Here is a 13202-nt window from a genome sequence, read left to right as displayed (position 1 = left end):
CCTAACACATTCGCGAGATGATTAAAAGTATCACTATAATCGTTCTTGATTGTATAATCTTCGAAATGCTCCTATATTCCATTGTTATATTTTCTAATCCGATTGTTCTCAACGAATAAGACAAACCGAATGAATGGGCAAACCCGAAATCGAAATGGCTTTGTTGTTTTCCTTTTCCATTTTCCTTTTTTTTTTCGATTTATTTATTTAACGATTAGTATCACAGACTCCTGAGGGATTTTCTTTCGTAAAGGATAAACTGAGTCGTCTCGAAAGAAACTCTTCTTCTTTTTTCTTCTTTTCTTCTTCTTCTTTTTTCTTGATAGAGCTTTCGGTTCAATTAAAACTGTACCTCGAGGTGTGCAATCTTAAATAGACCTCTTCGATCCCTAGACACGATTCTTTTATTCTTGTCTTACCCTACTTTCGCAAGGGAATACGTTGATTTACTGGGAAGGATCGTTAGATAATCGAAAATACGACCTTTTGATTTATCTTCGTGTTATCGTATTTAATCATCATTTCCTATATTAATCAATTTGTATTGTCAAATACGTCAAAAACAATAGTTTCAAAACTTCTTCATATAATAAGGATGTATAAAATTATTATTACATGTGGGACGAACTCCTTCATGCCAAACTTATTAAGCATTTGTGAAGAATTATTGGTTGATGGGCCCTGGATAGCTCAATGGATAAGAGCAGTCCCCCAAAAAACGAAAGATCGGGGTTTCTGAGTCCCGTTTTTCAGTCAGTTCAGCGAGTCCAGTTTTTTTTTTCACGAATCTTACAATTGGAGGATCGTCCGAGATGAAGGTTTGTTTCGTAAAATGCTCTACAATCTTACAACAACACAAGGAAAAATAATTAAAAATAAAAATGTAAAAGAAGAAGAGGCTAAGCCGACAATGGCGACGTGGAACGGTTGACTGAGGAACTAGGCAGACGGCATTTAAAACTAGATTTACGGGCATTGCTTGTATTGGGATCTCTGGCAGGGTCGTGACGTAGCAATTCGACCTATCTACTCTAATTTTGAATTTAGCCACCAGATAGCGTATTCAAGTGCTAGAGATCCCAATACATTTTTTACTGAAATCCGTCTTTTTGAGACGGGCATGTTAAAATGCAATTTTGTTTAAAATTATTTATTAAAAATCTATAGATTTTCATTCACTGTTGTCTTCAATACATTTTTTACATGTAAATTCTATCTTATAATCTTTCACTTTGATATACTTGTTTTGTAAAATAATATGAGATGCTTCACCTCCAAAAATAACTTCTTTTACTGGCAAAGCTCACAAGTGAACTGTTAATATTTGTGATATGAGAAGGTTTGATCTAACTGTAGACAACAAATCGAAACTTGTTTGCTCATGTCTTTACTGGAAAATAGCCGACATTTGTTTAGTGTTCTTTTTTTTCTTATTCATTGTTATTATATTTTTATTATTTCCAAATGTTGCATATCTATATAACTTAACCCGTTAAATTGATGAATTTTCGTAAAAAGAGGTATACCACATCTGGAAATAGTAAGATAAAAGTGTTCCAAAGAAAATAACTAAAAATATATTTCCGCTGCATTATATAATTAAAAACCAATATGTAATATTTAAAGAATATTAATGTGTAATAAACATTTGAAAATGTTTCAATCTTCAGAATTGTTAAGTATTAAATCGAAAACCTGTCATTTTGACGGGTTCCGTAAATCTTGTGTTAAAATAAATATGTAAAAGAAGAAGAGGTTAAGCCAATAGTGGCGACGTGTAATGGTTGGTTGAGGAACTAGGCAGAGGCCTTTTTTAAGTTCTCAGCATTGTGTTCAGAATGATACATGTGAAGACGTAAAGATGTAAAAGAGAGCTGTTAGGTGCTGGAACATATTCGGGGTCCAATGTTGTTTTTGTAGGGGGTTGGAATGTGGGACGAACGCCTCCCTGTTAAATTTTATGAAGCATTCGTGGAGAAGGATTGGTCAATGGGTCTTGGATAGCTCAACAGATACAAGTAGTCGCCCAGAAAGCGAAAGATCCGGGTTTGAGTCCGGATCCAGTCTTTTTTAAGAATCTTACATATATAATTATTATGATAAGAAGTATGTATATAATAATTAATGACATTTAATTTAGTAGAAAGTATTTTTGGATTATCGAAGAAAACACCCGTTTGTTCTATCTTTGCTAAATCATATTGTTGGATTCCTGAAAAAAAATTAAGCCGTTTGACTGACTGGATGCGGGCATTGAACTCAGGTTTCTCACTTTACTGCTTTAATCTTTGATCTATTCCGGAACAACTTCCTCGAAGTGAGTATTTTATTTAGAAGTTCGATCTCATAATATTTAATCACCTTTCTCTATTAATTAATTAAATTATCCAAATGCTTCTAAATTTGTCACATAATTTTTTCACATAATTTTTTCACCTAACAAAATTTTATTATTTGTATTCGTTTGTTTGTTTATAAATGATTTTAAAGTACATGTCGAATGTTTCCCTAATTTGACAAAATCGTCCAAAGTAGTACAAAATATATTGAATGCATGTGTATTTAATATTAATATTAAATGTATTAATAATATTAAAAAGAGATTCAATGTGTTTTAGCACAGTAGCACAAAATATTGAAAAATATTGAATACATGTGTATTTAATATTGATATTAAATTTATTAAAATAATCTTAAAAAGAGATTCAATGTGTTTTTAATATTGAATACACATGTATTCAATATTTTTCAATATTTTGTGCTACTAGGGGTCTTGAGTTGCTGGTTAACGCAAACGAAATAGGCCTCGAGTGCAAAGGATTGAAAATAAAATAAAAATGATAAAATATAAAATAATTCAAAAACAAAAATCAAATAAAGAGTTTCACGTTAACGATATGACATTTAATGAAATTAACTTTTATTATATTTAGAAACAACAATATATGTATTATACTTTTTCGATAGAAACAATCGAGTAAAAGAGCACGTAAATAATCTCTTTATCTTATTGACATGATTATCGTTATTATCGTTATTATCATTTCGTAATGGTCGATGCACTGAATCAAGTATTTTGAAATAATGTTGACTTTTATCACTCGCTTAACCAAAATTTCTCTCATCGGGGTTACTCTCACTTATAGCTTCAAACATTTTCATACACATGTATAGATATATATGTATGTATAGTATATTCGCTTTGAATACGTCACGTGATAAATTTTATGGAAAACGATGAAAGGAGTAGCGTCAATTTTGACGTTCCTCTTCCACTTTAAACGTTGATCGTTTGAACTTCCGCGGTCAAGCTTTTACATGAACGGAACTTGCAGATTGGTAAACGGCAAATTGAATCCAGAAACCGCAGAGAAATATTTTTACCATGTAGCCCAGCATATGATAGAAATAAGTCAGATCTTTGATGATGCAGAAATTGATATTGGAATCGTCGTCTGGCCGCATTCGTAGTAATTAATGATCCATAAACTGTAATAATACATAGCCGGTAAACTTTTGATGAATATTCCGAATCAAATACATATATATATATACATACACATACTCAGGATTGTTTGCGTTTAAAAATAACATTGATAAAAGTTTGGAGAAAAAAAAAAGGGGACGTGAAAAAGAAGAGAAGAAAATAATTCGACTTGTTTGAATAAACAAATAGTTCAACGTCTAGACGTTGATTTAAGAGAAAGAGATGGATACATATTTTATTATCGTCTTACATCCCTTTTCTACCAAAAAAAAAAAAAACAATAAAATGAATATGTTAGGGTATAAACAAAATTAATACACTCCTTTCCTTTGTATACAGTAATTGTCTCAAATACTTTGTAAGAGTCTCAAACCTTTATTGAGTAAATATATAAAGAGAAAAATAGAGAAGAGAAATGAGTTAATGAAGTAAATTTCATTTCATTTCATTTGTGACATAATACGGATTCAAATAAATATCTAGTACCTGAGTAGTAGAAGTAGTAGTAAACTGTCTTCTTTTGTAAAAGGACATTCGGTTTGATAGTTTATAACGGTTTTAGAAACGGAATATAGCCATCTTGTTAAGATAATGAAAATAAAAGATGTCTCTCAAATAGAAAACCCTCTTTTTCCGCGAAAAGATGTAACATCGGCTGAAACAAGGAGTAGGAGTAAAAGACACGAGAAGCAGCTTAGTATGATTGTAACTCCATGCTGTTTGTCAGATAATTTGTCGGAGAGAGAAAGAGAGAGAGAGAGAGAGAGAGAGACAGAGAAGGTTTAACTTTTGCAAAAGCGACAGCAAGGGAGATAAATGTGTCTTGAGATGTGGCTGACGGTTAATTAACATCGACGTTATTAACGCCAACTATCCTACTGTGAATCCAGTGTTTCTCATCTTTTACTTTCTTATTCTTATTTTATCTTTATTTCTCTCAAAAACTCTTTTTATCTATTCTTTCTCGCCCCCCCCCTCCACCCCACCCCCATTGCCCTACTCTCTCTACTTGACGTCTCCCCGATATTTTCTTTTATCTCTCTCACTCTCTCTCATTCTGTTCTTTACCTGCTTCCACCACCACCACCTGAACCACCCTTTTCCATTACTACGAAACGAACACCTAAGAGAGAAAATCTTCGTTCCTAGCGATAATTTAACGCGATTCTCGGAGATCGGGATGCGAGATAAGGATTTTACTAGAGTAATATAAAGAAGCTCGGCTTAGTCTCCGCGCTTGACCCGTTTACGTTAACTCGCCCTTCCTCCTAACCCTCCCTCCCCCTTCCCCCTATTCACCACAGCACGCCTGGAGTACTTTGCAAACTTTCACACGCTCGTAGGTGGGCTATAAGTATGTACTAGTAAGTAATGCTGTAAGTAAGTAAGTAAGTAAGTAAGTAAGTAAGTAAGTAAGTAAGTAAGTAAGTAAGTAAGCAAACAAGCAAGCAAGCAAGCAAGCAAGCAAGCAAGCAAGGAAGCGAATAAATAAAAGTAAGTAAGTGAGAGGAAACAAGTCAAGTGGTTTAAGGCAAAAGAAATCCTTGGATATAACTGTAAAAATGTGTATTTTAATGTTTAACTTTAAGAAAAAATTGATAATTCTTATCCCTTATCTTTACTCTAACGTATTACCCATACTTACTTTTCATACTTTGTTCGAATTTTGTGAAGTATCACATTTTATTCGAAGGTCTCGTCTTATGTTTACAAAAGAGTTATCGATTCTGTTACAGAATTACCAAAATTCGGGAAACCGCTGAACAATCTAACCATCTCAGTTGGTCGTGAAGCCATCTTCACTTGCATCGTGGAGAATCTCGGTCAGTACAAGGTGAGCCACATGAATTTCGCGGTAACTCTAAACTCGCGTTTACCGATTAATTAATGTCAACCGCACGTAATTATAATCGAGCATCTCGTTAACCGAGACCCGCGTATTAACCAACCGGTATAACTTTTTGGAATAGGGGAGAGAAGAAGAGAGAGAGAGAGAGAGAGAGAGAGAGAGAGAAGAAAATAGTTATAAAAAATAAAAGGGGGTAGAAAAAATTTATTACACGCTTTCAAAGTCCTACGTAAAATGCAATTAACGTTCGTTAATAATCTTTCTCTCTCTCTCTCTCTTTTTCTCTCTTTCTTTTCTCATTTCAATATTATTTTTTTTTCTTTTTGATAGTACTATTTTCTTTCTCTCATTTTATTTTTTTTTTCTTCTCTCATTTTCTCACTCACGATTAAGATCATAATCGTTATATCGCATTTGTGGTCGATTGGTTTCACTCGAGTATGGCATATATTTCTTTCTTAGTAGGATGAACGAGTTGAATCGATCGTGGTTTCCATTAGAAAATTTTCTTGAGTATGATGATAATAGCCCCTCTTTCAACTTTACCGTTTCTCTCGCGCGAATTCTCACCTTGAATCGTGAACCGACATTATCGCGCGTAATTCAAAAACAGAAAAGTTCCATGAGAGTTGTAGAAAGGATAGGAGTTCGTTCGTTCGTTCGTTCGTTCTTTCGTTCATTCGATGGAGAAAGAGTAAGAGGAAGTGGTGGGAGTTGAAGGTGAAGAAGGAAGAAGAAGAAGAAGAGGAGAAGGAGTAGGAGAAGGAGGTGGAGGTGTAGGTGGACGAAAAAGGAAAAGTAGGAGGAAAACGGGAGCTAACGAACGGTGCAAATAAATTCCGAGCTGGAGCGGTTCGGCACGAATCGAACTGCGTATCTCGGCAGCTCCATTTAAGTAGAAATAAAATCCCACGGGGTGTGAGTTCAGCAGTTTGTTAAGCGGCTACCTCTTCCCCCTTCCTCTCCCTTTTATCCCCACCTCTTTCTTTTTCTTTCTGTCTCGTTACTATGAGCATACGATTCGTCGTCGTCTTACTCCTCTTCTTTTCTTTAACTCGTTTTACTATCCGAGCTGGCCAACCAACCCCAACACCAACCCCCATCCCCCACTCCTAACAATCCTCTTGAAAAAGTACGTTTTCCTTTTCGACGGAATCCTCTTCGAGCACACTTTTTTAAACGTCTCCTTCTTCATCTTCATTCTCGAACCACTAACGTGGTTAAAACTAACTATGATTTCAAAGTCGACACTTTCACAAATGTGCTGGGAGGACAAAAAAAAAAAATCGGAATTAAAAATCTTGAAAAGAAAAAAGATAGAGGGAATTGCGTGTGTATATTGTTCTGATAAAAAAAAAAAAATAAATAAAAAAAGAATGAAAGGAATAAAAAATTTTTTTTTGTAAAATAGGGGTAGAAAAAAAAAAGTTATCACGAACCGGACTCGTATAACTCTCTAGCGATTTACTTACGCACGTATGAATTCATCTCCGCGTTCGATGACACGCCGGTACGGAAATGAAAATGTCGAGTCTCAATTCACCATCGGCATTATTTTACGGTAAAGTTCTTTCTCTCGCCTTGTAACCGGATAATCGATGGTGTTCGATATGTAGGTCGGGGGGATTGAAACGATCGCTTGTTTACCTTCGATCTCTCCGCTTTTTTGTCTTTTTCCCCACTCCCCTTTTGTTTCCAACGTGCTTCTGCGATAAAACAATTCCATAGCTTTGCCTTTACATTTAATTAAAATCCACCTCGTATACTGATCGATTATTCGCTTTCGAGATGCGAATACTCGCGATCCAAGTTCTCGTTTAGATTATATAAATATATATGTATGTATGTATGTATAGATAATAGATAGAACAGATGGATGAATAGATAAATTAGGTAATATATGGTTATGGTTATGGTGCTTATGTTGAATAATAATTAGCTATGATTTAATGATGATCTAATGGAAAATAAAAACTGTACACTCTCGTGAAATTGTACTTTTAAAAGGGATTTTAATCAAGAGTTGTATAATATATTGTATTATATGTTACATTATATTATTTTGGCTGCAATTTGCAATTTTATTTGTTACCTGCACGTGATGTTAATTCGTTTAGCAACGATAGGAGATCATCCCGCAGTTACGGTGATATCGTTTCAAACTGATTTAAAGTTAGTTAGTTAGTTCTTAGAATAATGCATATTCGACGAGCAGAGTCGATATTCATGAACGTGAAATAGGGTTTTCTTACTCTCAATAGCGTTTTTCTAATTTCATCTTAAAGTTATTATTATCGTTTGAAGTCAAGTAATAATAAATGAAATAATTTAGTTTCATCTCGCTGTAAGCTATTACAAATTTATAATAATTCAATTTCTATTACTTTTATCCAAGTAAAAATGGTTTTTTTTTCTTTTTATTTAAATTGTATTACATTATTATATATATTATTGTTATGTGCATATTATTATATTATTATATTTTTATTATTATATTATAAATATATTGATATTATTAACAATTTTATATACATTATATAAATATTATATATAATTTAATTATATTAAATAATAACATATAATATATATTATACAAAATAAATATTATATATAAAATAATTAAATTATAAATATAATATATTAAATAATAAAATATTTTATATTATATAATTATAAATAATATATATAAATACTATATAAGATTATATTATTATAATTGACGTTCTTCTTTTTCCTTGGTAGATATAATTCGTTTTAACGAAAGTAGAATTTATTTCAAATGCACGAGATTTCTTTTACGTTTGCGAAAAGTACGTTCAAAGAAAGAAATGGAAAAAAAAAATTCTGCGATTCGTCGGTCGTAGAACGCAGTTATATATATTACATCGAGTCGAGGAAAAAATTTTAAAATTTCATTAAACAGTCGAAATTACTTCCTCCGGAAACTGAGAGCAAAAACGACGACGGGGTTTAGGGTGGGTGGTCTCTTCTCGTCGTCTAAATCTTTCCCTTCTATCCATAATCCTCCTCGTACCAAAAGGGACGTTTCTTCTACTCGTTCTTAGGGTTGCAAAGTATTTCTACGATTTTAAACCTAATTGAAGCGGTAACCCGAAAAATTTATCGAGCAGTGTTGAAATCACGAGTCTCTCCCTTTTTTGTTAGGTTCGTTTGAAATTATTATTCTTTAACCTTTTTTAAAATGACCTTACAGTTCATTTTTCTTTTTATTTTCTACTTTTCCTCGTTTATTCATTTTTATTTTATTTTATTTTATTTTATTTCGTTTTATCGGATTTTTTTTTTTTAAATTCACTTCTAAGAAGAAGCAACGAACCAGGGGAAACACTTTTAGTCGTATCGAGAAAAGCAACGCAGAATTCTTCGGAAAAAAAACCAGGATGAAAATGCTTAAAAATTTGATTATCACCGTTGTTGAATCGTGTTAAAGCTAATAATAATGATAATACGTAATAATAATGTGAAGTTGGTTATTGTAAAAGTAACGTAAGTTCGGTGGTTCTCTAGAGAAAATCGATAATGAGGTTACCATGGTTACAAATTGACGTGAAGTTTTTGAGTAAAATTAAATAAATTTTATCGACCGTACCTAAATTCTCGCGGTTTCGAGAGTAGACAGCGACGAGCTCGCCACTTAATTTGATTTCCATTTTCGGGTAGCGATTTTCAAGCTTCGTACTTACGATGGTAACGCGATAACGATGCGATTTTGTTTTAAAGCGAGTGAAAATTCGCTTGTTCTACTCACTCTTCAAAAAAAAAAAAAAAAGAGAAAAAGAGTTTATCCTTTCGTAAAAAAAGAAAAAAATTTTTTCAAAAAGAACAGAAAAGAAATTAAGTTAATAATTAAGTATTCATTTATATGGGAACTTGAATACTACTTGAAATCACGTATACAGGGTGAATCTTGTAACTGGGACGGGTAATAACTTCTTTTTAAGTAACAATAGAGAAAAATGATAAAGGAAAAAGTTATATGGCATATTACATGTCACCTTCCTATGACCTTACTTTTTTTGAAAATGCATCGATGCATCCGCTAGATGCAGTTGCACTTATTTTTTAAACGAAACTCTACATTTTTTTTATACCATTCGACTCCTTTCTTTATTCTGCGTAAAAAAGTATTAAGTGAAGGTCATCGAAATGTCAATAGTTAACGAGATATTGTATAGTTAGTATCGTAAATTTGAACGATTTGATTACTAACACACAGAAATATAATATTTTTCGATGAACATCGATGTATTCACGACGTATATATTACGTTTGCATTTAAACGCGTTATTTATTCCTATTGGCAAAACGTCCATAAGGTCCGTAGCTATCGTTTGCAACTGCCCGATCAGATTATGAGTTTGATCTCGCACGAGCCCAAACATGTCTGCCAAATAGTCGCACCTTCGTACCGAGCTTTACCACCCCTTTTCATTCCTACTCCTACTCTTCCTCTTACTCTTCCTCTTTTTACACCACTTCAGTTGGTATTACTGCTGTTGCTGTTGCTGCTTTGACAAGCTTGTTAGACGAACGGTTAAATGTAATTTCATTTTCGTTAGAGCACGAATGATATACCGTGATTAATATTGAATTTATTTGATATCGTTGAAAGTACGTTTGATTTTTTTTAAGTGAAAACTTCTTCAGAGTCGGCGGGATTTGTAAACGGATGAAACGATGAAACAATGAAACGATGAAACGATGAAACAAAAAAATGACGAAATGCTAAGTCACAAAAAAGAGAAAAATAGACCATCACCATACAACTGTAGGATTAAGGATACTAGAGAATAAGATAGAATGAAGTATACAGATTAAAGGGTTTAAAATAGTAATTTAGGCAGATTTCACAAATCATCCCCCACAGCCTACCGCCGTGTATAGGTGGCATAAAAAATGCATGCCTCATAGCCTACTACCGCGTATAGGTGACATCAAATAAAATCATTCAGAGCCTACTGTAAGTCATTAGTGGCATTATAACAATTATTTAAGGACGTAGAAGGGTTCGAGGAATCTACTGATACTCGTTAGTGCTATCCACATAAATTTTGTATGGGTTTAATTAGTATTCTAATTAAGCACTATTTTACTACTTTTTTATTCAATATACCAGCTGTTCTATTCGTTCCTATACATATTTGGTATCAATAAATAGTGTTTCCTAATTATATACACAGTATAGAGTAGTTTTAAGTGTTTAAAATAATATCTAATGCGGATTTTATGTTGCATCCTCCACAACCTACCGCACCATATAAGTGGCATTCAAACAAATCCTCCAGGACTGGATACTGTACAGGACTCTATACTGTAGGATACTAGCTGCATTCTAATTATTATCAGCAGATGTAGAAAGATTCGAGGATTCTTTCAATACCCAATAGAGGCACCTACGTAAATTTTTTATGAGTATAATTAGTCTTCAATGTGAGCTGTTTTTTTTCTTCCATTTCAAGGTTTTTCTATTCATTCCCATACATATTTGGTATCAATAAACAATGGTTTTTAATTATATACGCAGTTATACATAATGCATGACCCTAAAGCCGACCACCTGTGGTATTCTGTACATTTTCTGAAGACATAGGAAAATTTGATTAATTATCTAAATTAAATTTGATTATCTGATTTTTAATACGTATATTAGTAACAAATTGCTTTAGAATGAAAAGATTGCGTAAAAATGTAACTATTACAGTAGCTAACTCGATTTTTTTGTAAAATGGAGTTAGACCACTTTCTAAATAAATGGCTCATATTATCTTATTAATGAATAGAGCATTTAATTATTACATATTTGTCTACTTTCAACTTGATAAACATTTGATAATAGAGACACAAGGTTTGAGAATGATAGAAAGAGAGATAGATAGAGAGAGAGAGAGAGAGAGAGAGAGAGAGAGAGAGATAATGGAAAAGGTTAGGTTTACCTGCATCCTCTTGTAACACGAGCAAACAAAGCAACATATTAATTATTCGTAATATTCGCGGTAGATTTCAACGTTGGTAGACAGCTGTTATTCTAGAAGGAAGTAACGCGTTTGTATTAGTGTCTGTTGTATAGTCAAGGACCAAAGGAAAACAGGAAGAACAGAAACGTATAGGCTGCTGAGATTTCGTTCGATATGAAGGACGAGAGAGGAAGACCTTTCCTTTTCCCTTAGGTATACACCATCATCTAAACGATTAGATAAAGGATGATGGATGATGGGAAAAAAATGATACATATTTCTAATTTCGTAACATCTTGTATATCCTGTCAACAAGGATTTATATATCAAATTAAGGAAGTTGTACAAACAGACAAATGCATTATCAATGTTGACACTAAATTTACGGGTTAAGCCAATTTGACTCATTTCAAACTAGTTATAAATAATTATAAAGAATATAAAATTTAAATATTATTTTTAAAACAATATATATTGATTTTTAATGCTTTAATGTTAATTCATCCCCTCTACCAACTTCTTTATTTAATTTTTACTTACCACCCTTCCTGGAGTAACACGCTTACCACACCCGGGTCCTTTGGACCCGGACGAGAAAAATCGTTATAAAAGAGAAACTATTGCATAGATTTACTTTAACATTTTTTTGAGACTTCTTTAATACTTACTTAAAAAGACTATATAGGTTTTATAGCTTTCAATTAAATTTAAATATATTTAAAAAATTACCAAAGTTGAACAATTGAGAAAAATGACTCTAGTTGCAAAAAAGGTCTGGGTAATTAGGACCAAGTGTGGTGAGCAAAGGTTTTACAATGTTTGTAAATTTAAAAAAAAATAATGAACACAAAACATCCGAAAAATCTTGTGTTAACAGTTATTCTAAGAACATGGGTAGAAGAAAAATGAAAAAAAAAAAAATCAAATTTACACGTCGATTATATACACGTGTACAAAATTGTATTTGTGTTGTTTCTCTCTTTCTGTTTTACTTGATCTGTTTCTTTTTTTCTTTTCATTTCCATTTGGTTCAGGTTGCATTAAAATTTAGTCTACCTTTATTTAGGTGGGTAAGCGCTTTTTGCACGGATTATGCTGAACGCGTTTCTACTTATACTGATGAAGCGACGAAAAACAAAAAATCGATTTAGAATATTTGCCATTGGGTGCAACTACTTCGCTTACTTTTCTTCTTCTTCTTCTTCTTCTTCTTCTTCTTCTTTTCGTTATCTCTATCCTACTTTCTCTATCTTATTTCTATCTTTTCTATTTTTTTTTTCATTCTTATCTATCTCCTAGCAAGCTTGGAGAATAGACGGAGAATTTCCGTTTCAATTTCATTCGGGCAACAGTACCCAAAGCTCTCTCTCGCGTGTATTACGATGTTGGGTAGAAACGGAAGTAAAGGAGAAGAGGAAAGAGATGCACGCTGCTGGTTGGTGGATACTCGCAAAACCGGGCCGAGAGATGTTGCTTGTAATCTAGGAACCGAGAACCGTGAGAATCGAAAGGTGAAGATGAAGCTCGTGCAAGAAGGAAGAAGAACAGCAGCAAGATAGAAGGAAAGAGAAAAGGATAGTGAAAGGGTGTGAAGGAGGGTGAAGGAGGAGGAGTAGGAGGAGAAGGGGGAGGGGGAGGAGTAACGTTTCCTTCGTGCATACCTATCTATAGTTGCATATGTTTCTTCTCCAAAAGGTGAAGAAACACTCGTATGCATCTCGTGTAAATCTAAAAAAAGAAAATAAATAGGATATGAATGGACACACAGGAACAATTCCTATTGGCATAACAGTATAACATAAATTGAGAACGAAAAAAAAGATTTCTTATTTTCGTTTTTTTTTTTTAGATTTATCCATCTATCTCTTTTTTTTTTCTTATACACCTATCC

General features: G+C 33.0%; 1 protein-coding gene across 2 annotated transcripts in view; it reads left to right on the top strand.

Moving 5' to 3' along the window:
* The window catches only part of LOC107064453 (protein amalgam), a 97105-nt gene that overhangs the window by 35629 nt on the left and 48274 nt on the right, over positions 1-13202 (top strand). For both annotated transcript variants that reach the window (XM_089174146.1, XM_089174145.1), the window contains exon 2: positions 5224-5321. In XM_089174146.1, coding sequence (XP_089030272.1) covers positions 5224-5321 — 98 coding nt within the window. The remainder of the gene's footprint in view (positions 1-5223; positions 5322-13202) is intronic.

The sequence above is a fragment of the Polistes dominula genome, unplaced genomic scaffold (genome assembly GCF_049000335.1).
Source record: "Polistes dominula isolate Pdom_NZ unplaced genomic scaffold, Pdom_raw_medaka contig_482, whole genome shotgun sequence".
Lineage (NCBI taxonomy): Eukaryota > Metazoa > Arthropoda > Insecta > Hymenoptera > Vespidae > Polistes > Polistes dominula.
The sequence above is the reverse complement of the archived record's forward strand: the minus strand, read 5'-3'. Positions and strand labels throughout refer to the sequence as shown.